This window comes from Macaca thibetana, chromosome 1, assembly GCF_024542745.1.
Source record: "Macaca thibetana thibetana isolate TM-01 chromosome 1, ASM2454274v1, whole genome shotgun sequence".
Lineage (NCBI taxonomy): Eukaryota > Metazoa > Chordata > Mammalia > Primates > Cercopithecidae > Macaca > Macaca thibetana.
Window position 1 is genome coordinate 140,422,795 of NC_065578.1, and position 27,461 is coordinate 140,450,255.

The window sequence follows — 27,461 nt, forward strand, 5'->3', positions numbered from 1 at the left end:
CAGAGCACTGAAACATGAAAAAAAAAGAAGAAAAAACTGTGTCTTTGAGGATACAGTCCCTGGGGTGGAATGTATTTTAGTTTTCTCTGTATGATTTTCTGAGATATTTTTGTTTTTATGCTTTCATACCACATTCCTTTTTTGTTCTTGTTAGCTGTGATATAGGATAGTCTATTTATGATGAAGTCTCTTCAACTGTTTGGCTGTGTGAAGTTTGTCCTTTAACAGATTGTACAGGAAGCGTTCATGGAAATAATATTCCTTAAATGACAGTTTGCAACTTTAAAAACAACATAATTCATCACCATATTAAGTTGCTGTTTAGTACAAAGCAATTGTTAAGAACATCTTTTTCTTAGGACATGCTTTCTTATAGATTGAAATCTAGAAAAGTCTTTTGCATGCTTTATGTTTTCATATTTGTCACGTCTTTTTTTTTTTTTTTTTTTTTTTTTAGACGTGGTCTTGCTATGTTGTCCAGGATGGCATCGAGCTTTTGAACTTTTGAGCTCAGCGAGCTTCCTGCCTCAGCCTCCGGAGTAGCTAGGACTACAGGTGCTTGCCACCGCAACTTCCCTCCTTCCTTCTTGTTTATGCTATTGGATGTGATCTAGTTGATTTTTTGAAATCTCTTCTCTCCAACACATTTTCCGTCAGAATTGTCGCCTGGGAAAGAAAAAAGGTATAGGGCACATTAAGTTATTCCCATTGTTTCCTACTGCTCCTTAGAGGTGTTTGAGAACTTCAAGGAAAATCAGAAAGTTCTTCCTCACTTTCGGGAGAACATAAACTTTCAGCCATGTAAAATAATTTCTGGGCTGGTTTTGGTGAATTTATACCTCAAGCCAATGGGAGAAAAGTAGCCAGACTAAGCCTCTAGTCAAGAAAGTAATGATTATGTATGTTATTTTGTGTGTGCTCTCCTGAACTATGCATAATTTATGTTAGCCCTGCCTGTAGAGTTAGAGCACAAGCTTGAGAGAGGACTCAAGAACTAATGACAGAAAGAGCAGCAGAAAGAACTTTTCTTGCAAGTCCTTAACTACTGCATATTGTTTATGAAGACAACATAGAATCAACTATTTGTAGCATTTTAAGGAATCCATGTACAATTTTTTTTTTTTTTTTTTTAAAGACAGGGTCTCATTCTGTCGCCCAGGCTGGAGTGCTGTAGTGTGATCACAGTTCACTGCAGCCTCCTCCTCCCCGGGCTCAGGTGATCCTCCCACCTCATCCTCTGGAGTAGCTGGGACTAGAGGCATGCACCACCACCCCAGCTTATTTTTTTAAATTTTTTTTGTAGGGACGGGGTTTCATCATGTTGCCTAGGCTGGTTTCGAACTCCTGAACTCAAACGATCCGCCTGCCTTGCCCTCCCAAAGTGCTGGGATTACAGGCATGAACCACCGTGCCCAGCCTCAAACTCTTACTAGACCCTTTAATTTCCCCTCTGATACTCTGATTCTACCCAAATTGTTCACCTTCACAGAGGAAACTCAGTGATTCGTGGGGGAGCTTATTATTTGTGCATCCTCATTTGTGGACAAAATTCTTTCTTGCTGTGACTTGAAAGCAGCCTCCCTTTAGCTTTCACTTATTAGTCCTAGTTCTGTTCTCTGCTGCTAAGAAAAAAGGTCTGATTCTTCTTTCACGGATCAGCCCTCCAAATGTTGGAGAAGCACACTGCGTTTCCTTAACCGTCTTACTTTTGACCCATATTTCATTTGTTTGTCTCAACGTCCCTCATGCAAGTTGAACCAGACGGGGTCCGCAGAACAATTTTTGCTGAGAAGGCAAAAGAAATTCTCGCCCAAATTGTGGAGAAGGGAGTCGAACCAATTAAACCCAAAGCTAAAACTGTAATAGAAAAGAACTTTCACGGTCGCAATGAACAGGATATGCATGGATTTGTCTCGTCACAGCCACTAGCCACGCCTCCACTCGTGCAGTGCGCCTGCGAGCCGAGCAGAAACCAATGGCCCATCGTAGTGAATTTCTCGTAGTGAAATTCTGCGCTTTAGAATGCTCCCTTCGCCCAGCCGCCGACCCCTCACCCCAATTTCCATTTTAAATGAAAGTCTCCCACTTTCTAGCTGAAATAAAGCTCGGGCAAAACTAATCGGAGAGAGGCAGTTCACTGTCACTTCCTGGGTCACTTCCAGAAGTCACTTCCGGGGTCGAGGCGAGGCCAACAATACGCCTGCTACCGCAGGAGTTACGAGCTGGGCCGCGCGCAGCCTGAATGCCTAAACCAGGTTTTGCGCATGCTCATATAAAGCTCTCCTAACCCGTCTTCCGGTGGGAATTTCTTCACGTGGTCCGGAGTCGGAGACTGAGTTTAGCTTTACTGAGGAGCTCTAATTTTAAGCGGGTAAGTGCCGCAGATATCGTCCGTGGTTCCTGCGTTTAAATGGGACGGGAAGGGGTGTGTCAGGATTCATCCATGTTCTCCTGATATTTCCTCCTAATACCTGAAACCCTTGGAGTCTGAGAACGAGAGAAGGGGCTAGAGAAGCTTTGGTTGCCGTGGCAACTGCGGGACACCAATTTGGATTTTTGAGGCTTTGGAAAGGGAGGATTTGTGTAACTACGCCTCAAAATACATGATGAGTCAGATTCAAATTCATTTGTTACTTATAATTCATACTCGTAGCCACAAAATTTGATTTTAGAAGGTTTTCTCTGGGTGTAATGCAGAGAAGCAAAATCTGAGCCAGGGTAATTATTTAGAAAGCTAATGCAGTAATCTAGGCACTGTTTGAAGGGGTCTTGAACTAGGGTAGTGCTGTAGGATTGCAGAGAAGAGGGGAAATTGGGGAAATTTGGGAGGCAGTATCAGGGGCACTAATACTCGATTTCATATGGGGAATGAGGAAGGGGCCCTGAGCATCTTTAGGAGTAAGTCCAAACTCAGCTTGGCTTATGATTATTTTTTTAGGTTCGTTTCTCACCTTCCGCACCCCCCTCCACACACACCCCGACTTCTAGTCATGCTAAGTAGTTTAGTGTTCTATTTCCTAGAATAACGTCCTCACCTTTATTGTGATGTTAGGCAGGTTCTATCATTTCACTAAGCCCCTCAGTTTTTTCAATCTTAACATGGAAGAAAGTAATAGTACCCACCTCAGGATTGCTGTGGGGATTAAATTAGATAATTTATACTTCTGGTGCGTAGTAAGGGCCTAATAAATATTAGCTGCTAGTACTATTCTTATTATACTTCTCGTATTGTTTTGTTATTATACGTTTTGCTGTTTCTTCGTCTAGACCTGAGATTTTTTTAAATTAGAGGGGCAGTATCTTACTTATCTTTATATGGACTTGAAACATTAGTAGTTCTGTCTTTTTAATGTCTCATTCATTTTGGCTGTTGCTGACATAGTTAAATTCATTTTTTACTTTAAAAAAGCTGACAGGTATCATGCATTTTGCTGATCAAATTGTATTTATTAGATAAAAAGATAGCTGTTTTTCTGTACAACTCAGAAGACTGTGGATTAAGATGTACAGAAAGTAACTGATATCTCAGTTTGTAATAGGTATGAGTGATTTCAGTGAAGAATTAAAAGGGCCTGTGACAGATGATGAAGTGGAAACATCTGTGCTCACTGGGGCAGGAATGCATTTTCCTTGGCTTCAAACATACGTAGAAACTGTGGGTAAGTAAAACAGTAACATTGAGCCATTTTAACTTAAAATGTAAGGAGATGATAAGATTCAATATGGATACAAAATCAATAACCAGGCTGGTTTAATTTTCAAGAGGAATATGTGGAGTGTTTTTAGGCTGTAAGCCAAAAAAAAGTGTTTTTTCTTTTAGAACTCTTTGACTTTGGATTAACAGTAGTCTGTATTATGCTAGATACACATTTTTTCCAGTAATACTTACTGAGCACTTTTATTTCTGGCATTGATTAAATATTGGGGAGTCATAGATGAAGAAGATATGGTCTCTGCCATTGAGGAAAACATGCCCAGGAAGTGTTCAAGAAGTTGCTGTTGAATTGCATTGAAATTATTTCAAATAGAATTGATCATGTAATAGATTTTTTTTTTTTTTTTGGAGACAGAGTCTTGCTCTGTTGCCCACACTGGAGTGCAGTGGCTAGATCTCGGCTCACTGCAACCTCTGCCTCCCGGGTTCAAGTGATTCTACTCAACCTCCCAAGTAGCTGAGATTACAGGTACCCGCCACCACGCCTGGCTAGTTTTTGTATTTTTAGTAGAGACAGGATTTCACCATGTTGGCCAGGCTGGTCTTGAACTCTTGACCTCAAGTGACCTGCCCTCCTCAGCCTCCCAAAGTGGTGGGATTACAGGTGTGAGTCACTGCACCCGGCCTAGATAAAAGAGCATTTTCCCTCATTTTTATCTAATGTAAATGCAAGCATGTTTTTCTATGGGATAAAATTTCCCCCATTTTTATCTAATATAAATGCAAGTATGTTTTTTTATGGGATAAATTCCCTATAAGAATTTATTTAATATAAGTATAAATAAAAGAAGCTATTATTTGTATGCTGGCGTATTGAGTGGTTTACATTTGGGATTACATTTGAACCAGCATTTTACTTACTGCCCTTAAATATGTATTTTTTTGCCCAGACTTTTCTCCCCTTGACAGAGATTCCTTGGCTCCTAAAATTTCGCTTCCATTTTTTCTTTCGATCTAAGTATCATCTCATTTAATGATCTCAGTAAATTCTCAATAAATTTTTGTGCTAGGCAGTTTAGGTAGGAGGAAACTGAACCTCAAAGACATTAAATTCGTAAGTGGTGGTATCAGAAGTCAAATCCAGGTTTGTCTGATCTCAAAGCCTACACTTTTAACCACTGAGATATATTTTTTAAAATGAGACAATATATGTAAAGTACCTAGCATAGTATCTCATGCATAGTGAGTGTTGAAAAATAATAGTGCCTTTCCTCTCCTCATTTTAGTTTTGCTAGATTAATGCACGTGGCTTAAGGCAGATTTGAATGAATGATACTTCAGAGATAGTGCTACTTCATCCCTGGTAGGGAACTAATAATTTAAATTTCCTATAGTTATATCATACTTGGGTATATTTCTGTTACCAGTGTTCTATAGAAAGTCTGAGTCAGTCTGCAAGCAGATAGGTTTAAGACCAAAATTTACATGCTTAGAAATATTTTATATGTCGTGGATAGCCTGTTAAACCCAAAATACTTTTGGTCTGCAATGAGAAAATACTTGGAAGTAATATTGACATTGTGCTGGTAATTAACCATAATAGGAAAACAAAATTGCCTAACAGTTGCTGTATTTCTTTTTTATGCTGGTAGATATCTTTTGGCATTTTGAAGGGCATGCCCAGCAAGCCCCTTAGAACAAAAACTTTGAAGACAGGGCCAGTCTGGATTGAAGCTGTATGATGAGTACCTGCAGTAGTGCTTGGCACACAGTGGTGCCCAAAAAATATTTGTTGACAGACTGATAAGTTTCCAGATTCTTTGAGTAGCATATTAGAAGTTAGGTTGATGACACTAGTTCTTTATTGTACATCTCTATTCCATGTAAAAATGTGTTTTCCTTGACCATTTTTTTTTTCTTAAAGTTATCAGGATCAAGTAAGACTATCTTTTGCTCATTAAAGAATGAAATGAGAAGAGAACTTTTCCTGAGGTAACTAGGCTAGGTTGGAAGACAAAAGTATTTTCCAAGCATTTAGGTATAGTTATCTAAAGTCGATTTGTAGTCTCAGTTGTGAAAGCTTGAGCGATAGAAGGGAGCTTAGCCTGAGAACAGTTCTCTCCTTTAGGTAAATAAAAGATGTTGTAAGGATGAGGTGTTTTGTCAGTTTCCTAGGCTGGCTGGCTGGTATTGCCACCGACGCTGAGCAGCTTTGGTGTGGGGATCTTATAAAATGCAGCTGCTGATTCAGAGAGCTGGGCATAGTACTCTGTAGTTGTAATGAGATTCCAGGTGATACTTCTGCTGCATGTTCCAGGACCACATTGAGTAGCACGGGCAGGTCCCCAGGTGATTTGTATGTACATTCAAAAGTCTGAGAATACTAGCGCAGTAGTCTTCAAACTTTTCACTTTTGTATCCCCTACTTTTTTCTGAAAAATTGAGTACTACCTTGCACAGTTTTAAGGAATCATCTGAAAATATTTTATTGTATGTTTAATATTTTCAAGAGTTGTAATTTCCAGCACGTTGGTATTTTTAAATGAATATATATTACTTTATATGTGATGGAGTCCAGATAACATAGGAGTGACATACAGTTTTAATACCTTGCATTATCCATTTAAAAATTAAGAAAAAGTTTTTAATAGATGGAATTTTATGTTCCTTTTTGTTGTACTTCTTGCAATAAAAGTTATGTATCAACATTTATACTTTTTTGTGTTTATATCCTATAAGTTTTAAGAATTAAAACTTTTCTAGGTTGAGACGTTGCTATCATTAATAGTTGTACATAGCTGATCAATATTACATGTATTAAAAGTGTTGCTGGCCAGGTGTGGTGGCTCATGCTCATAATCCCAGCACTTTGAGAGGCCAAAAGGAAGGATCACTTGAACCCAGGAGGTCAAGGCTACGGTGAGCTATGATTGTGCTAGTGCGGTCCAGCCTGGGTGACAGAGCAAGACTCTCTCTTTTTCTTTCTTTCTTTTTTTTTTTTTTTAAATAAAGTTATCTAAAACTTTTTCCCAATTTTTTTTTTATATATTTGTGGGTGACTTTTATGTATTTCTAGGATGAGAAAAGATTTAGCATTGATTATGCTATTTTTTTTTAACTGACATAAATTCTGAGAAACCTTAGTCACATAAGTAAGAAGATGGCAGTGAATGGAGTTTAATTATAGCCATGCATCAGGTCCTTGAATTTCTTCTAAATTATTCATGAAAAATTACATGATTTATTGTAAAAAATTATGTTGTTCTGCAGTTTTGATAAGCAAAGAATTGGGAGTTGGCTGACTTGCCAAAGGAGATGTTAGAGTTATTTACTTTTTCAACACCTGTGTTTTCACCTTCAGATAATATGTAATGATTTTGATTGTGAAGCTTTGACTATGTGGGCACAGCTCTCTAGGAGATTAACTTGTGGAAAGGGTATGTAAGGAAATCAAAGATCTGCAAGTTAATTGTTTTAAAAGTATCTTTGCAAAGTACCTGTTGGTCTTTGTGTACTTACTGGGGTACAATTACCCAGCTGGACTAGAGGGGTCTCGTAGTTCTGTGGGAAGAGAAGAAGAGGTAGCAATGTAACTAGTCATTTATATAATAGCCCTGTATCTAAGCCCAAATGTTCTTAACATTGGGATTGCCAATACTTTAGAGATATAAATGTTTATTTTTGCAACTGTTTTAATCTCATTTGTATTTAATATCATTGAGTTACTAGGAATTTGGTCCTTAAAAAATGAAAGCCCACTTGGAGTTTGCAGAACATGGGTAGGTAATAAAGACCATGTTTGCCTAGAATGACCTGGCATTTTACCCATTCTAAATACCTGGGACTGTGCTTTTGGGGGCCTGTTTGAGAGATTCTCCCCAAATTATTTAGCACAAGGATTAAAGGATGATTGAATCAGATTTAAAGGCTCTGATGACTCTAGTAGCCCCAAAACATCAAATTAGATATTTTTTTATCTGCTAAAAATAATTAATATAATGTAGAAGGGTTTGTTTCAAGTGAAGCTGGCTTTGATACTGGAAATGGGCTGGGTCAAGTAATGCCTACTGTTTACTTGTTAAAACTTCTCATCAGAAGTAAGTTTTTTGAATAGTTGAACTGGAGCCATTGTGGATAAAAACTCTTTTCTTTTTCATTTTTATAGCCATTGGAGGGAAAAGGAAGAAGGATTTTGCTCAGACAACAAGTGCTTGTTTAAGTTTTGTCCAAGAAGCTCTGCTGAAGCACCAATGGCAGCAAGCTGCAGAATACATGTACAGTTATTTTCAGACCTTGGAAGATTCAGATAGCTACAAAAGGCAGGCTGCACCTGAGGTAAACAAAGTTTGAGTTTGCTGGAAGAAATGATAGATTCCCAGGAGTTTCTGCCTCCAGCTTCACCTTCACCTATAGTACCTTTTACAGAATCTCAGTGATTTTGCTAAAAGCTACTAAAACTACTTTTGGGTGGAGAGTTTGTATTGGGACCTTATTTACACACTTCTTTTTACCTGTTATTTTAAAGGAGAATAAAATATTCATTCCAATAATTCTTCCTTTTCCCCCCTCTTTATGGATGTTTCCCATCATCATGTAAAAATTTTGTTACTCTTTTTTTTTTTTTTTTTTTTTTGAGACAGGGTCTTGCTCTGTCGCCAGGCAGGAGTGAAGTAGCACAATCTCGGCTCACTGCAGTCTCCACCTCCTGGGTTCAAGTGATTCCCCTGCCTCAGCCTCCTGGGTAGCTGGGACTACAGACGTGCACCACCACGCCCGGCTAATTTTTTGTATTTTAGTAGAGACAGGGTTTCACCATATTGGCCAGGATGGTCTCAATCTCTTGACCTCATGATCCGCCCACCTTGGCCTCCCAAAGTGCTGGGATTACAGGTGTGAGCCACCATGCCCAGCCTATTCTGTCTTAAAATCGTCTCTTGGCCCAAACTTCCCCCATTGACTATGCTTCCTAGTTTTACTCTCTTTCAGCAAAACTTCTTGAAAGAGTTGTTCTCTTTTTCCAACCAGAGTGATCTTTTTTTTTTTTAGTTTTATCAAGACGTTGTTAATACACCACCATCCATTTAAATTGTACGGTTCAATGTATTTTCATATGTTTACAGAGTTGTGCAGCCAACCATTACCACACTCTAAATTTAGAACCTTTTTTTCTCCCATGAAACCAAAACCCTGTACCCACTTGCAGTCTTTCCCCATCCCTCCTCACAGCTGCCAGACACTGGCAGCCACTAATCTTTACTTTCTTTTTCTTTTTTTGTTTTCTTTTGAGACAGATTCTTGCTCTGTTGCCCAGGCTGGAGTACAGTGGCATGATCTTTGCTCCAGCTCCTGGGTTCAAGTGATTCTTGTACCTCAGCCTCTTGGTTGGCTGGGATTACAGGCATGCACCACCACACCTAGCTAATTTTTTGTATTTTTAGTGAAGACACAGTTTCAACTCCTGGCCTCAAGTGATCTGTCCGCCTCGGCGTCCCTAAGGTGCTGGTATTACAAGCGTGAGCCACTGTGCCCAGCCTAATTTATTTTCTATTCTGGACATTTCATATAAGTGGTTCCGTACAGTATGTGGCCTTTTGTAAATGGTTTCTTTGACTTGGCATAATGTTTTCATGGTTTATCCATGTTGTAGCATGTATAAGTACTTCATTACTTTTATTGCCAAATAATTTGTCATATGGAAATACCATGTTTTATTTGTCCATTTATCAGCTGTTAGACACTTAGGTTGTTTTTGCTTTTTGATTATTGGAAATAATGCTTCTGCGAACATTTGTGTGCAGGTTTTTGTGTGGACATTTGTTTTAATTTCTCCTGGGTCTACACCTGGGAGTGGAATTGCTGGTCATATGGTAACACTATGTTTAGCCTCTTGAGGAGCTGCCAGACTGTTTTCCAAAGTGGCCATACCATTTATATTCTCACCAGTAATATCTGAGGCTTCTAATTTTTCCAGTCCTTGCCAATATTTTGTTATTGTCCTGTCTTACTGATAATAGTCATCCTTGTGGTTGTGAAGTGGCATCATCCTATGATTTGCATTTCTCTAATGACTAATGATTCAGAGTGAGCTTTTTAAAACATGTCATATCATGTCACTCCTCTGCTGAAAACACTGTAATGGCTTTCCATTTCATTCAGTAGAAGCCAAAGTCATAATTGCCTGTAAATTCCTATATGATGTGCTTACTCCCTTTCCTTGTTTGACCTCTCTGACTTCATCTCCTGAAACAGGTGGAGCATTCCGAATTCAAAAATGTGAAAACCAGAATGCTACAAAATTCAAAGCTTTTTGAGTACTGACATGAGATAGTGACACCGTTGCTTTCTGATGGTTCCATGTGTACAAATTTTGTTTTGCGCGCAAAATTTCAAGAATATTGTATAAAATTACCTTCAGGCTGTATGTATAGGTGTATATGAAACATAAGTGAATTTCATGTTTAGCCTTTGGTCCTATCCCCAGTCTCATTATGTATATACAAATATTTAAAAAGCTGAAAAAATTTCAAATCTGAAACATTTCTGGTCCCAACGATTTCAGATAAGGGATACTCAACCTGTATTCTCTTGCTTGTTTTTTCTTTTCCATCCTCATTGGTCTCCTTGTTCTTACTTGAATGGGCCAGGCATATTCCTGACTGATTGCCTTTGCCTTAACCAGTTCTTGGAAAGCTCTTTCTTCAGCTATCACTATAGGTACCTTCCTTCAAGGCCCCTTTTCAATGAGGCCTACCTTGACTATTTAAAATTGCAATTGCCTTACTCCATCTGCAACCTGCACTTTCTGAATGGCACTCCTGATCTCCTTATCCTGCTCCATTCTTTTCCCCTAACACTTGACAATTTAATTATATTTCTTGGTTATTGTTTGTCTCTCCACATAGAATGTAAATTTCACAGGGCAGGATTAAAACAGTGCCTGGCATGTACTACTAAATTTCTTCAGTAAAAGACAGTTTACCCACAAATAACTTGACATGAGTGTCTCGTAGGTCTTACTGACATAGTCACCATTGCATCAATTAGTTATCTTCTAAAGCAAAAAAAAGAAAGCTGAAAAAAAAGTTTAACCATTCATTGAAAATTTAATTTATGGACTTAAGTTACATATACCTGTGAAACATTGGACATGTTACAGCCTCTTCTTGTCCAGATTTTGTTTTGTAAAATGAAGGAATTGGATGAGTGGTTTTTGAGCACTTCTTTGGCTCTATTTGGATCACCGAAGGCTTTCATTGAAAGTATAAATTCCTCTACTCCACACCCCTGTCTTACTGAGTCAGAATATCTTTTTTTTTTTAGATGCAGTCTCACTCACTCTGTCACCCAGGCTGGAGTGCAGTGGCACAATCTTGGCTCACTGCAAGCTCCACCTCCTGGGTTCACGCCATTCTCCTGCCTCAGCCTCCTGAGTAGCCGGGACTACAGGCGCCTGCCACCACGCCTGGCTAATTTTTTGTATTTTTAGTAGAGATGGGGTTTCACCGTGTTAGCCAGGATGGTCTCCATCTCCTGACCTCGTGATCCGCCTGCCTCAGCCTCCCAAAATGCTGGGATTACAGGTGTGAGCCTGTAATAGAATATCTCTTTTTAACAGGTGTCCCATGTAATTTTGTGTACACTGGGTGTAAGAATAGCTATAATAATCTCGAAGTTTTCTTTTTTTGTTTTTGTTTCCTGCTTTTTTTTCCCCCCTGCATTTACCCATCCCTGGTGGTAGGTGATCCAAGACCCAGGTTTTTTTTAAGTTCCCAGATACTACAGTGTGATATTCTACAAATGAAATCTTGATATCTCTGAGTTGGGAAGATGAGGATCATTATACCAAATGATAATATGTGTGTCATATACAATTATACCAGTGATAGTATGTGTATCCATATATAACCAATGTGTATGTTCATAGAAATAATTGATTTATGGTTCAGTTTAATTTACTTTGAAGTTGGTATTATTGTTGTACTTTAAATTGAGGTTAGAGAAATAGAGATTTGCTCTCATGAAAAAAGAGCTCCAAGTTCTGCCCCCAAAGTTTTGGTGATCTGAGGATAAAATTTTTTTTATTAAGATTTGTCCATAGCTAATGAAAATTCTTAAATTGGCCTTCTAAATAGAGAAGAAATGTAGTCCATAGTTGTAGAATTTGATGGGCTCTCAGGAAATAGGTAGTTTGTTGCCCTCATTTTGCAGATGATGAAGATGAGGCTGAGAACAACGAAGAAGCCAATATTATTAGAACCCAAATTTTCTGACTTTAATATTCGTCCTTCCATGCCAATTAAACATTTTATATGAAATATGTACCTTAACTGCCTTTCTTTAAACTACTAAATTAGTAATGATACTATTATACCATCTGGTATTTTAATAGAAATCTAGAAGGTTGAAACTATCACATAAGGAAGTAGTATTAATTTTACATGGCAAAGTGGAGTAAAATGTTGACGGTAGTGGTCTCTAGGAAAAGGAATCACAGGTTATTAATGTTGTAATCAGGAAAACAATATCTTAGACAGAAACTGAATAAGGCAAAAGTTTTACATTTTGGCAGTAATTTCTGCTTTGACAGATTATTTGGAAGCTTGGAAGTGAAATTCTATTTTATCATCCCAAAAGCAACGTGGAGACTTTCAATACTTTTGCTGACCGGATGAAAAATATTGGCGTCATGAATTATTTAAAGGTGAGAATATGGGCTTTGTGAATTTACCCTTGCGGTATTCTTTTTTTCTTTCTTTCTTTCTTTTTTTTTTTTTTTATTGCTTGTGTCAGTGATAAGGTAGTTAACCTAAAAAATGTGGGACAAGGATAAGGCATCTGGATAAATAAGAGAAACTGAAAGAAAAGAGCATTATGAGAACCATTTACTTCTTGATTTTCAGTCACCTCCCATGTTCTCTGACTGAAAATTCCTTTTTTTGTGTATTTCTTCTGGCTGCCAAAATCAGTTATTCAGAGATTGCAGTGGTATGATGATGGGTCAAATTCTGAAATGTTTGCTGAAGTCATTTGAGCTTAGAGTTGGTGTTTAGAAAAAGGAAAGAGCTAAACAAGTTGGGAATTTAAATACGTGAAAATATTTTAGTACTCCTAATGTTTAGGTGGAATCTTGACCTCCAAATTCATATATTCTTTTGTAAAAGTCTTACTGAAAAAGATTGAGATATTTTCAAAATACTGTATCTCCCTCTCTCTGTTTTTGTCTCAAAGGGCACTTTTTCAATACAAGTTTGTAAATGCTTTGCTTTAAAAAAATGTTTTGAGTGTCTACTTTATGTGCCAGGTGCTCTTATGGTTTTGTTGTCTGGTAGACCAGATATACTGTGAGTGGAAATTAAATGGAGGCAGTTTACAGTTCTACTTAAGAAAAGCTTTCTAACTAAACAATTGGAAATGGGAATGGCCTACCCTGATGTGTGCTGTGCATCTGTTTTTTCAGGTCTAAACTGGATAGCCATTTGATTGTGGGGAGAGTGTGAAGTTTAAACTGTTGGTTAGGTCCCTTTTGGCTCCTAGAATCTCCTCAGTTGAAGTAAAGAAACTGAAAGGGAACCTCATTTCTCAATAAGAGTCTGAGAGTGATAATTAGGATAGATAATAAAACTTTTTTTGTTGTTAATAATTTTAAAAACACTTATTGCCGCTTACCAGGTATTGTTCTAGACATGGTTCTTAATAGTAGAGGAAGATCATGTAAATGGCATTAAGTGTTATGGCTACCATAGTAGAAATGTAACATATAGTGAGAAGATAAAGGAGAAAATGGCCAGTTCTCTGGAACTAGAGAGGGTTAGGATTTAATGGGTAGGGGAATCAGGAAAAGAATGAAAGTGATACTTGAGATAAGTTTGAAAAAGCTGTTGGTTGTTCACTAGGCATATTAGGGGAAAGCAGCCCTGTGTGGCAGGGGTTATAAAGAGTTCAGAAGCCCTACATCCAATAGTTTAGTTACTCTAAAAATCATTTGGGTAGAAGTCGGAGGAAGTAGGCTGGGCGCTGTGTGCTGCACCCTAGGAACTTGGATTTTAATTCTGTAGTCAGTGGGAGCCATTGAAGGAGTTTATGCGAATAACTAACAAGATGAGATTTCTTTGGTAGCCACTTGAAAGATGAATTGTAGGGAGGCAGGAATGGAGAGGCCAGTTGACAAATTATTGCGTACTTTGGCTCTACCCATATGATTAATTGTAGTTCTAATTATTCTCCTCTTTAATGTCTTCCCTTCTTGTAATACTCATTCTTTGTATAATTATTCTTCCTGCTTCTCCTGTATCAGGGATACACTTTCCTTCCCATCTGAGCTGAAGTCATTCTTCAACATTCCTTATTAACATATTTTCTCTAAGCTTATATAGCATGTATAAAATAGTAATATTTATTGAATGTCTGCTATGAGCCAAACTATTAGGTGGTTTGCAAGTATTATCTCATTTAATCTTGAAAACACCCTTCTGAAGGGGCAATAATGTTCCCGTAAAACAAATGAGACTCACGAAGGGTGAATAATTTACCCAGGTTTATTTAGTTTTTAAGTAGTATATTAACCAAGACACTCCATCTTCAAAGCCTCTTTTTTCCTCAGTATATCACACTGTCTTTTGTTTGTAAGTTTACATAATTTAGCTCATATTTGCATAGTGTTAATTGTTTCCTATGTCTTACTTCTTTGCCAGATTGTCCCCAACATCAAAATTTTCAATGTCAGGTTATTTGTATTCTACCAAGGTCTTAGCCCAGCATGTATTATATATTTACTGAGCTTTTTGACTAATGGTTATCAAATGGCTTAAATGGCAGTGTGCCCTTATTATTTTTGCAGATCTCCTTACAACATGCATTATACCTTCTGCATCATGGAATGCTTAAAGATGCTAAGAGAAATCTGAGTGAGGCAGAGACATGGAGACATGGTGAAAACACATCTTCCCGGGGAATATTAATCAACCTTATTCAGGCCTATAAAGGGCTTTTACAGTATTACACCTGGTCTAAAAAGAAGATGGAATTGTCAAAGCTTGGTGAGTAAATACAGGTAAACTTTTTCTTGTGATGAGACTGAGGGGCAGAGGGATCTTAAGGAGTAATCTAGTAATTTCCCTATTGACTTCATCCAGATATTACGGTGAACAGACTTTTTATGGATTTAAAATTCTTGATCCTTTATAATACTTCTGATATATAAAAGGCTTCAGTCACAAATTAGATGGTTCATAATTAAGTTCATGATTATTTTAGGTTCGTTGCTGTTTTGAATGTGGTTTAGACAAGGATAAACACAGCCAGACATTAGAGCAGTGAAGACAGGTTTGATTCAGTAACTACTGACAGGAGGAAGAGCTAAGCTCCATTCCAGTTTCTATGGAGGTGACTTGGGGTTGTAAGGGGTGGGGGTGGGGAGGCTAAAAAGCAGAAGGCAGAACCACCAGTAAATTTTTCTGGAGTTTTCCCAGGCATGCATTTCAAGAGGGGCTGGCTGGGGTAATCCTGGGGATATGGCCTTGAGCTGTTAGAAACTATGTTACTGTCTGTTCAAGTTTTTATTGGCCAAGTTTGAGGCCTAGTTCAGAAGAGAGCTTAGAGGAGCCTGGCTGGAGTTTGGTCAAGAAGAAAGTCTTTGCCAATTTCTAAGAAAGGCTATAGGTTTTCTTTAGCAGTCATTATTACATATAATAAACATTTCTTCCTGTGTGCCTAGAATGGAGTTTAATTTATTTTGTAATATTATTATGTTATTTCTCAGAATAATATGTTTAAAGAATATGTCAAAATGGTCATTTCAGTTTTGTATAAAGGTTATAATGGACAATTTCTTGATTTATTGACTATACCAGAAGTTGACCATTCAGTTCTCAAACTGATTTCCCTTCTCTTAACCTTCAGTGCTGTTATCATCTTCATTTATGCCCAGATTTGCATTCATTGGAGCTGTATGATTCTTTGCAAATTGCTTCCTTGTATAGTTTCTCCATAGTCTCTCTAGGATTAACCCCTTCTGTTTTCATTCTCCTCCATATCTTAGTCCTAAGTAAGTAAGACTGCTTAGTCCTAAATACTAGGACTAAGTAAGCAGTATTTCCTTATGTGATAAGTGGTATCTCCTTGGTCTCTGGGCAGGTAGTTTCACTAACTTCGACTCCCTTCCCTCTTCTTTCAAGATACTCTGAAATGCTGTCTTCATCACAATAATCTTGTGAGGTCTTTGTAGAGTCTCCTCATCTAGAATGCTCTCTACTCTTCAAGACTCATTGGATTGCTGTCTCAACCCCTCATTCTTACACCTTAAACTTAATATATCAGCTGCATGTTCAGCCTGAATCATTTGGCTATTCATCTCTTGCTTTCTAATTGTGCTAAGGTTTTTCAGGTGTATTTTATTAGTGTAGATGTCTTCCCATTTAGACTAGTCAGTCTTTGATGTCATATTCCTCTATTTCTTTTGTTAGTCTTGTCATATTTTCTGGTGTAATACTTCTTTTTCAAAAGAGCTTACTCATTGATTAGGTTAGTTTTAAAGTCAATATTTACTTTTCTTCTTACACATGGTTAGGTAAAACCCAAGCAAATATTTGATGATTAAAGCTGTTGGAACATCCCATTTGTAATGTTACTTCTGTGGATAGATGATTCAGTACCTTTCCATAGCTGACAGTTATGTAGCAACAATAGATGATGATGGGATAATACCTAGAGGTCTTAGATGATCATTCACCTCAAATGTCTATTTAATGAGAAAAAAAGTTAGGACTAGTTCTTCATAACGAAACTCATAGGCACTTACCATGTGAGCTTGTATTTGGAGTCAGCTTGGGACTTTCTTGCTGATATGTGTGGCTCTGTCTTGGTTGGGGTTGATGCACTTAGTGACTAGGAACCTCCTTCTATAATAAATTCAAACACGATTTATACACAGGGATCTGCCCCTTTCTCTTTGAGACAGAGTCTTTCTGTCACCCAGGCTGGAGTGCAGTGGTGTGATCACAGCTCATTGCAGCCTCGACCTCCTGGGCTCAAGTGATCCTCCCACTTCAGCCTCCCAAGGACCTGGAACTACAGGTGTGCACCATCATGCCTGACTAATTTTTTTTTGTAAAGATGGGGTCTTACTGTGTTGGCCAGGCTGATCTTGAGCCCCTGGGCTCAAGCATCCTCCTACCTCGGCCTTCCAAACTGCTGGGATTACAGGCATGAACCACCATGCCCAGCCCTTTTTAAAAAAAATTTTTTTCCATATCATGTCTTACCTACTTTCCTATCACCTCATTTCTAAGTTCATATTGCTATGTATTTAATCGATCTACTGGGAAAAAGATACCAGTGCCTCTGGTTTGCAGTATCTTGTGCTTCTAATAGCTATTTTTGAAAGACTTGAGTAACTTTCCTTGTAAATCTTTAAGATTGAGAAATAGATACAGAAAAAGCATATAAAACAAATGTGAGATATAATGAATAAATTTAAAATGAACATTCACATAACCACCACCCAGATTAAGGAACACAAAATACTGTCACTCTAACCTGAAAGTTCTCCCTGTGTGCCTTCCTGACCACATTTCCTCCCATTCTCTCTCAAGAAAATCCCTGTCCTGACTTACGGTAATCACTCCCTTGTTTTTTTTATACTCTTTCCACTCATGTATACATTTGTAAACAATGTGGTTTAGCTTGGCCTATATCTGAATGCTGTATTTGGAGTCATACTGTATATGTTCTTTTAGGCCTTGCATATTTTGTTCAAAATCAGTTTTAAGGTAATACATATTATTGGATATAGCTCTAATTTTTTCATTTTTATGGTTATAAAATATTTTATGATAGTCACACTATTCCTTCTATTACTGATGGCCATTTAGGTTATTATTTTGGGCTATTACAATTCTGCTTTGAAATTAACCCCTATTAATTTCTGTATACCGGTGCACATAAGTATGCATTTCTAGGAGTAGAATTGTAATAGAATATGTTTTGTGCATCTTTAACTTTAGTACATAATATACTAAACTCTTTCCAAAGAGGTTACCAATTTGTACTTTACTGACAATCTGATTAGAGTTTTCTTTTGTTTGTATTCTCCTCAGCATTTGCTATTGTCAGAGTTTTCATATCAGCCAGTTTGTTGAGTATAGTGATCTCCCATGGTTTTTTTTTCTCTATAGCTTTATTGAGAATTAAGATATAATTCACATACTACACAGATTCACCCACTTAAAATATACAACTCAGTGGTTTTTAGTATATTCATAGAGTTGTAACCATCACTACAATTTTAGAATATTTTCATGACCCTAAAAAGAAACCCTGTACTCTCCATTTCTCCCCACCCCTCCAGTCCTAGGCAACCACTAATCTGCTTTCTGCCTCTAGAGATTTGCCTATTCTGGACATTTCATACAAATGGAATCATACAGTATGTGGTCTTTTACTTAGCATAATATGTTTTTGGTTTTTTTTCCCTAACAGAAAATTTTGACAAAGAAAGCATGTTTTTAATGTTATAGCATGTAATGGTACTTCATTTCTATTATTGAATAGAATTCCATTGTGGATACCACATCTTAGGTTCATTCATCAGTTGATGAGCAATTAGATTGTTTCTACTTTTGGCTATTTCGAATAACATTGCTGTGAACATTTATGTACAAGTTTTTGTATGGACATGTGTTTTTATTTCTTTTGGGTATATACCTAAGAGGGAAATTGCTGGGTCATGTAACTCTTAAGTTTATCCTTTTTAAGAACCACTGGACTGTTTTCCAAAGCAACTGCACTGTTTTACATCCCCAATAGCAGTGTATGAGGGTGCAAATTTCTCCACATCCTCACCAACACTTGCCATTATCTGTCTTTTCCGTTATAGTCATCCTGGTGGGTGTGAAGTGGCATCTTGTAGTTTTTATTTGCATTTTCCTGGGGATTAATGATGTTGAGCATCTTTTCATGTGCTTATGGGCCATTTGTATGTCATTTTTGGAGAAATTTTTTTCAGATCTTTTGCTCATATTTTAATTGAGTTACCTGCTTTTAGATTATTGAGTTGTTGTAAGAGTTCTTTAGTTGTTCTAGACAGAATTCTCTTCTCAGATATATCAGATTCATGACTTGGAAATATTTTCACCTTTTCTGTGGGTTTTCACTATCTTTTTATTTTATTTTACTATTATTATTTTTTGAGACAGAGTCTCACTCTGTCACCCAGGCTGGAGTGCAGTGGTGCAATCTCAGCTCACTGCAACCTCTGGCTCCCAGGTTCAAGTGATTCTCTTGCCTCAGGCTTCCTGAGTAGGTGGGATTACAGGTGCCTGCCACCACGCCTGGCTAATTTTTGTATTTTTAGTAGAGATGGGGTTTCACCATGTTGGCCAGGCTGGTTTCGAACCTCTAACCTCAAGTGATCTGCCTACCTCGGCCTCCCAAAGTGTTGGAATTACAGGCTTGAGCCACTGTGCCTGGCCTTCTTTTCACTATCTTGATGGTGTCCTTTGAAGCATAAAAGTATTTCATTTGATGAGGTTTAATTTAACTGTTTTTTCTTTTGTTGCTTGTAGTTTTGGTATCACATCTAAGAAGCTATTGCCTACTCTAAGGTCACAAAGATTTTTACTTCTTCTGAGAGTTTTAAAGTTTTAGTTCTTATATTTTGGCCTTTGATTTATTTTGAGTTAATTTTTATGAAGTGGGTAGGGGCCCAACTTCATTATTTTGTATGTGGATATCCAGTTGTTGTAGCATTTATTGAAAAGTCTATTATTTTCCCACTGAATTGTCTTGGCACCCTTATTGAAAATTAGTTAGCAGCTGGGAGTAGTGGCCATGCCTGTAATCCTAGCACTTTGGGAGGCCAAGACAGGTAGATCGCATGAGCCCTCAGGAGTTTGAAACCAGCCTGGGCAACGTGGTGAAACTGCATTTCTACAAAAAATACAAAAATAGCTGAGTGTGGTGGCATGTGCCTGTAGTCCTGGCTACTTGGGTGACTGAGGTGAGAGGTTTACTTGAGCCCAGGAGGTAGAGTGAGACTGCAGTGAGCTGAAATCATGCCACTGCAGTCCAGCCTGGGAGACAGTGAGGCCCTGTCTTAAACATACACAAAAGAAAATTAGTTACCTATAAATGTGGAGGTTTATTTCTGGACTCTGAATCTTCCATTGATCTACATATGTCTCTCCTTGTACCCATATCATACAGTCTTGATTACTACAGCTTCGTAGTAAATTTTTTTTTTTTTTTCTGAGACCAAGTCTTATTATGTCGCCCACGCTGGAGTGCAGTGGCATGATCTCAGCTTACTGCAATCTGTGTCTTCCAGGTTCAAGCGATTCTTGTGCCTCAGCCTCCCAAGTAGATGGGATTACAGGCGTGCGCCACCATGCCCAGCTAATTTTTTTGTATTTTTAGTAGAGACAGGGTTTCACCATGTTGGTCAGGCTGGTCTCGAACTCCTGACCTCAGGTGATCCACCCACATCGGCCTCCCAAAGTGCTGGGATTATAGCCATGAGCCACCATGTCTGGCCGTAATCATAGAGTACATTCCCCAACTCTGTCTTTTTTGTTCTTCTTTGGTTCCTTGCATTTTCATATGAATTATAGAATCAGCCTCTCAACTTATGCAAAAAGGCCAACTGAGTTTTTGGTAAGAATTACATGTATCTGTAGATCAATTTGACAATAGTAAGTCTTTCAACTGACCATAGAGTGTCGTTTCATTCATTTAGGTCTTTAAAAATTTTTTTCAACAGTATCACTTTTCAGAGTAAAATTTTGCATCTCTTTTGTAAAATTTATACCCATTTTGTTACTTTTGATGCTTTTGCAAATGGCATTGTTTTCCTAATTTTATCTTCTGATTGTTCATTGGAAGTGTATAGACACAGTTGATTATTGTGTATCGATCTTGTACTCTGCAACCTTTGTGAACTCATTTATTAGTTCAGTAAATTTTTAGTGGATTCTTAGGATTTTTCTATGTACAAGATCATGTCATCTACAGATAGAGATAGTTTTACTTCTTCCTTTCCAATCTTGGATATCTTTTTGTTATGTTCTTACTTAATTGTCCTGGCTAGAACCACCAATATAATGAACAAAAGTAGTGAGAAAAGACTTATTGTCTTATTCCTGATTTTAGGGGGAAAGCATGCAATCTTTTATCATTCAGTTCAGTGTTAGCTATGAGTTTTTCATAGATGCCCTTTATCAGATTGAGGAAGTTCCTTCTATTCCTACATTGTTGAGTGTTTTTATCATGAAGGGTTATTGTGTTTTTTCAGATGCTTTGTCTGCATCTATTGTGATTATCTTGTGGTTTTGGTCCTGTATTCTTTTGATTTGGTTTACATCAATAGATCTCTATTTTATTATTTGCATTAATTGATTTTCAGATGTTAAGCCAACCTTGCATTCCTAGTATAGATCCCACTTGGACATGATGTATAATGCTTTTTATATGTTGCTGGACTCAGTTTGCTAATATTTTGTTAAATATTTTTGCAGCTATATTCATAAGAGACACTGATCTGTAGTTTTATTGTGTTGTCTTTGTTTGGTTTTGGTATCATGGTAATACTGGCTTAGAATAAGTTAGGAAGTATTCTTTTCTGTCCTTTTTGGGAGAATTTGTGAAGAATTAGTATTTTCCTTTAAATATTTGTTGAAATTTACCGTTGTAGCTATCAGGAGCTGAGTTTTTCTCGCGGGTAGCTTTTTAAATTACTACTTTAATAGAAGTCCTCAATATTTAATGAATGTTAAAAAACCTTTTATCTTTGGGCAGATAAGGATGATTATGCTTACAACGCAGTAGCCCAGGATGTGTTCAACCACAGCTGGAAGACATCTGCAAATATTTCTGCATTGATTAAAATTCCTGGAGTTTGGGACCCTTTTGTGAAGAGTTATGTAGAAGTAAGTAGAATTTTCATAAAATGTATTGGTTTTATTTTGTCAAAAGCCTTTACAAAGACTCCATGCCTAATCTTTATTGATCAGAAAGAAACTAATGGAAAAAATTATTTAAAAGGAAACAAAAATATTATGTCTCGTTTTTGGTCTGAATTTGTTTATTTTCACCACTGTATAACCCATCATGGCCAAGTATCTATAAAATAAATAGCAGTATAGTTGTAAATGTTAATTCAATCTTATTCTTGTTGAGTTTAAAAGAAACACAGTAAGATATTTTATGATTTGGTGGGATATAGAAGGAAAGAGGACAAAAATCTGAAAAAGTGGGTCATAATATATGAGATAAAGAATGATGACTTTTTGGAAGTTCGTAAGAATGTCCTGACATCCCAGAGTCGTCGTAAAAGGACTGAGGGCCTTGGTGCTAGGCACTAGGAATAATAAATAATTTATTTTGTGAACGTTATTGAGTGGCGAATTGATAATTGTGTTGTCAGAAGATAATCTCCAAAATCATAACCTGGAAATTCCTGTGTAAGGATGGGAACAGAATGAAAGCAACTACAATTCTTGTGTACTCCTTTTGTGGCTGCAGTGATGTAGGGCACTGAGGTTAGTTGCATCACATTTTCAAGCATTAGTGTTCCCTGCTTTGAGGACTCTTATTTTTTATAGGAAGAGAATTTATGTTGAGGTGGCTGCATTTTTTATTAGTGGTAACAAAATATAGGGAAAAAATGGGAACCCTGTCAGTTTTGTGATTTTTAAAAAATACCCATCAGTAAACTTATGCTGTGTATTATCTTTCGTACAGCTGTCTTACAGAATTCAGCTAAGGTATTATGATTTATTTTATATAGATGCTGGAATTCTATGGGGATCGAGATGGAGCCCAAGAGGTACTCACTAATTATGCATATGATGAAAAGTTTCCATCAAATCCAAATGCCCATATCTACTTATACAACTTTCTAAAGAGACAGAAGGCACCAAGATCAAAAATGATAAGTGTGCTTAAGGTATAGAATTTTTATCTCAATGTTTGAACAGGGTTGGGAATCTACATTAAAACATTCTTAGGCCATTGCTTTCTAACTTTTATAGCATCCACAGAAAATGACAATAAGGTATAGTACACTGAGATAAACAGAAAGTTCGCTCCAGCTGCCATCTCCATGTATGTATCATTCACACTATCCCCTGCTGCCTGGGTGAGACTGAGGATAGAGGATCAGAAGTCTTGTTCGCACTGATATTTTTTGAAAATCAACTTCATTGAAATTTAATTTTCAGAGAGTAAACACACTTATTTTAAGTATATGCTTAGATGCATTACATTCATGAACCACCATTCTAATCAAGATAAGAGAACATTTCTGTCACTCCAGAATGCCTTTCATTTCCCTTTGCCCCATACCCATGGCCCCAGACAATCACTCATATGCTTATTATCACTATAGATTAATTTTTATCTCTTCTAGAATTTCATATAAATGGACTCTTATGTAGTCATTTTAATATGGCTTCTCTTGCTCAGCATAACATATTTGAGATGCATCCATGTTATTGTGTATATTAGTAATTTGTTATTGCTGAATAGTATTTCATTTTTATACATTCACTTGATGGATGTTTGAGTAATTTTTTACTTTTTGGCTATTGTGAATGATGCTGCTGAGAAAATTCATGTACAAGATTGTGTATACACATATATTTTCATGTTTCTTGGGTAGCTACCTGAGAGAGGAGTTGCTGCCTAAGAGTAGTAAGGAAAGTATGTGCCTAACTTCTTAAGAAACTGCCCAACTGTTTTCTGAAGTGACTGTACCATTGACATTCACACATCAATATGAAAATTCAGTTTCTTCACATCTGTGCCAACACTTGGTATTGGAGGTCTTTTGAATAATAGCCTCTTGTGGGTGTATATAGTGGTGTCTCACGTGGCATTAAATTGTATTTCCCTAATGACTGATGATGTCGAGCATCTTTTAATATGTCTATTGGCCATTCCTATATCTTCTTTTGTCAAGTGTTCAACTACTTAGTCTATTTTTGGGGGGATCAATTGTCTTCTTACTGATTTGGAAATTTTTATATAATCTGGATATAAGTCCTTTGTGAAGAATATGAATTATGAATATTTTCTCTCTGTGCCTTGCCTTTTGGTTTCCTTAATAGTATCTTTCAAAGAGTAGAAACTTCTAATTTTGATGTTCAGTTTATACATTTTTTTTCTTTTATGGTTAGTGCTTTTTGTCTAAGAAATCTTTGCCTATCTCAAGATAATGAAGACTGTCTTCTTTTTTTTTTTTTTTCTAGATGTGTTATATAGTTTTATGTTTAGGTCATGGTAGATTTTTAGCTATTTTTTTGTGGATAGTGTGCGGCAAAGATCAAGGTTTATTTTTTCCCATATGGTTGTTCCAGCATTATACTGAAGACTCTCCTTTCTCCATTTAGTACGTTTGGAACTTTGTTGAAAACCAGTAGGCTGTATATGAAGTCTGTTGTGATCTAGTGATGTATATTTCCACATCGATATATGAAAATTCAGTTTCTTCACATCCTTGCCAGTAGTTGGTATTGTACATCTTTTAAATTTGAGTTATTGCCATTCTAGTGGGTGTGTAGAAATATCTCATATGGCCTTAACATGATTACTGTAGCTCTGTAGCAAGTCTTGGAATCATATCATGAAAGTCATACAAATTTGTTGTTTTTCAAAATTGCTTTTGGCTTTTCTAGGTTCTTTAACTTTCCATGTATATTGTATAATCAATTTATCTGTTGCTACAAAAAGGTCTTGCTGAGATTTTGAATCTATAGATCAGTTTGAGAGAATTGACATCTCAACAGTATTGAGGTTTCCAAAGTGTAAACATGGCATGTCTCTCCATTTATTTAGGTTTTTAATATCTCTGAACTGTTTTGTAGTTTTTAGTGTATGTATTTTGTTAAATTTGTCGCTAAGTGTTTCATGGGGTGGTTGTACATAATATTGCTTAACATTTTAAATTGTGGGAAAATATATACAAAAATAAATGTTACCATTTTGATCATTTTTAAAGCACATAATTTAGTGGCATTAAGTACATTCATTCAGTTTTGTGCAACCACCATCACTGTCTATTTCCAGAATGTTTTCATTATCCCAAGTAGAAACTATTCATTAAACAGTAACTCATTGCCCACTCTTCCCAGCCCCTGAAAACCTCTATGTTAATTTCCATCTTTGTGAATTTGATTATTTTAGGTACCTCATATAAGTGGAATCATATAACATTTGTCCTTTTGTGTCTTGCTAATTTCACTTAGCATAATGTTTTCAAGGTTCATGTTGTAGCATATATCAGAATGGCCATTTTTATTTAAGGTTGAATAATATTCCATTTTATATACCCACAACATTTTGGTTATCTATTCATTTTTTGGTAGACATTTGGGTTGTGTTTGTTGTTTGGCTATTATAAATAATACTGCTCTAAAGATTAGTGTACAGGTATTTGTTTGAGTCCCTGCTTTCACTTCTTTTGGGTGTATACTTAGGAGTGAAATTGCTGGATTATATGGTAATTCTTTAACTTTTTGAGGAATTGTCAAACTGTTTTCCACAGCAGCTACACATTTTACATTCCCACCAGCAATTCCACATCCTGGCTAACAGCTTCTATTCTCCATCCCCTTTTTTGATCATTGATATACTAGGACAGGGATCCCCAACCCCTGGGTCATGGACCATTATGACCAGTATCTGTGGCCTGTTAGGAACCAGGCCACACAGTAGAAGGTGAGTGGCAGGCAAGTGAGCATTACCTGAGGTCTGCCTCCTGTCAGATCAGCGGTGGCATTAGATTCTCATAGGAGCCCGAACCGTATTGTGAACTGCACATGTGAGGGATCTAGGTTGTATGCTCCTTATGAGAATTTAATGCCTGATGATCTGTCACTGTCTCCCATCACCCCCAGATGGGATCATCCAGTTGCAGGAAAGCGAGGGCTCCCACTGATTCTACATTATGGTGAGTTGTATAATTATTTCATTATATATTATAATGTAATAACAAAGTGCACAGTAAATGTAAAGTGCATAAATAATGCAATCCTGAAACCATCCTCGACCCTCACCCTGGTCCGTGGGAAAATTGTCTTCCACGAAACCAGTACCTGGTGCCAAAAAGGTTGGGGACCGCTATCCTAGTGGGTGTGAAGTGGTCTCTGTGTCTGATTGTGGTTTTGGTTTGCATTTCCCTAATGTCTAGTGATGTGTATCTTTTCATGTGCTTATTGGCCATTTGTTTATCATCTTTGGCAAATGTCTGTCTAAGTCCTCTGTCCTTTTATCAATTGGGTTGTTTGGTTTTTGTTGTTAAAGTATAGGAATTATTTGTATATTTTGTGTTCAGTTTTTAATAATGGCATTTTAGGGATGAAAGACAAAGGTCCTTTTCAACCTAAAGAAATGACAGAGAAAAGTTCTTATCTCTGTTTTCTTTTAAAAGGCCGATTATCTTTATACTTTTCACGATCAAAATTGGCATTATCAAACCTTCAGATGTGAAAACTATGTTTTATAAATTTTTCACCAGGCTTTGTTTTACTAAATAATCCTTTGCTGTTGTTGTTGTTTGAAACAGGGTCTCACTCTGTTGCCCAAGCTGGAGTGCAGTGGCATGAACACGTGAGGCTCACTGTAGCCTCCACCTCCCCGGCTCAGGTGATTCTGCCACCTCAGCCTCTCGAGTAGCTGGGACTACAGGCACATGCCACCATGCCTGGCTAATTTTTTGTATATTTGGAGAGACGGGCTTTTGCTATGTTGCCCAGGCTGGACTAAACAATACCTTTGAAGTTGCTATTTTTATTTTACTCTGTTAAGATAGCTTTTGGCTCATTTATATTAAAAAATGTTAAGGATTGTGTTTAAAACAAAAGCAAGACTGTGCTTTCATTCAGGTTATCAATCACTAATGGTGTTTTTGAAAAGATTTTAAAAAATGCTACAGAAAATAACTGTTGAATACTTATCTCATTTATATTCAAGACAAGATAGATTTAGAGAAATTCTGTTTTTCCTTTTGAAAAATACAGTATTTGGAATTAAGATCTCAATACATGGGTTTAATAGCAGATTGAACATAGCAAAAGAGAGGATTAATGAACTGCACAGAAAATACCAGGCTAAACCATGGAGAACAAAAAGGATGAAAGGTGCAGAAACGAGCATACAAGTGAATTGGTGAAAATATCTGACATATTTGTCATTGGAGTCCGAGGTGGAGTACCTCTGAATAGAGCAGGGCAAAAGCAAGCAAACTAATTTTTTAAAAACCCTAACATTTGAAGGGCTCATGACTAAGAAATTTTCAAAACTAATGGAGGATTTCTAGCGTTCTGGTGATGTGCTATTATTTGATCTGGGTGCTGGTTACCTGAGTGTTTAACTTTGTGAAAACTGACTGGATGCCATGATTTGTATACACTTCTGCTACATGTTATATTTCAATTAAAAAAAAAAAGTGAATTGAGCCATAAACAATTCTATAAAATCATGAGACAAATGTGGCTTTCATAGGAACCGAATTTCAATAATATTCTCTGATATTGGTGTATTGATCTTGATTGATCTTTTTAAAAACGATTAACAGAAATTAACAAAATTTACTTTTAATTTTGTTGGAAATTATTTCAATGTAAGGTCAAAGTACTTTAGTAAGCAGAATGAATTCATTTCTAGAATTAAATGTATTAAAATGAAAAATACAGTATTATTTTAAATTCCATTTTTTGAATATTCATAAAAATAGTTCTTCCTGTTTTTTAAAAGAGAAATTTTTTCATTGTGTGAAAGTTTGTTAAAGTATTTACTCATATACCCTTAGTAAACT

At 36.9% G+C, this 27,461-nt stretch overlaps 2 protein-coding genes across 4 annotated transcripts in view; one reads left to right on the forward strand and one right to left on the reverse strand.

Moving 5' to 3' along the window:
• Nucleotides 1-27,461, reverse strand: part of MIA3 (MIA SH3 domain ER export factor 3) — a 935,339-nt gene that overhangs the window by 85,994 nt on the left and 821,884 nt on the right. The window lies entirely within an intron of this gene.
• Nucleotides 1,703-27,461, forward strand: part of TAF1A (TATA-box binding protein associated factor, RNA polymerase I subunit A) — a 32,441-nt gene continuing 6,682 nt past the window's right edge. Inside the window, exons 1-7 of one of the 3 annotated variants that reach the window (XM_050761230.1) lie at nt 1,703-2,371; nt 3,540-3,659; nt 7,821-7,990; nt 12,243-12,356; nt 14,493-14,691; nt 21,443-21,573; nt 22,434-22,592. In XM_050761230.1, the coding sequence (XP_050617187.1) occupies nt 3,542-3,659; nt 7,821-7,990; nt 12,243-12,356; nt 14,493-14,691; nt 21,443-21,573; nt 22,434-22,592 (891 nt within the window). In that variant the 5' untranslated portion in view covers nt 1,703-2,371; nt 3,540-3,541. Of the gene's footprint in view, nt 2,372-3,529; nt 3,660-4,941; nt 5,019-7,820; nt 7,991-12,242; nt 12,357-14,492; nt 14,692-21,442; nt 21,574-22,433; nt 22,593-27,461 lie in introns of those variants that run through there. The other 2 variants (XM_050761240.1, XM_050761249.1) reach the window with 2 other exon arrangements.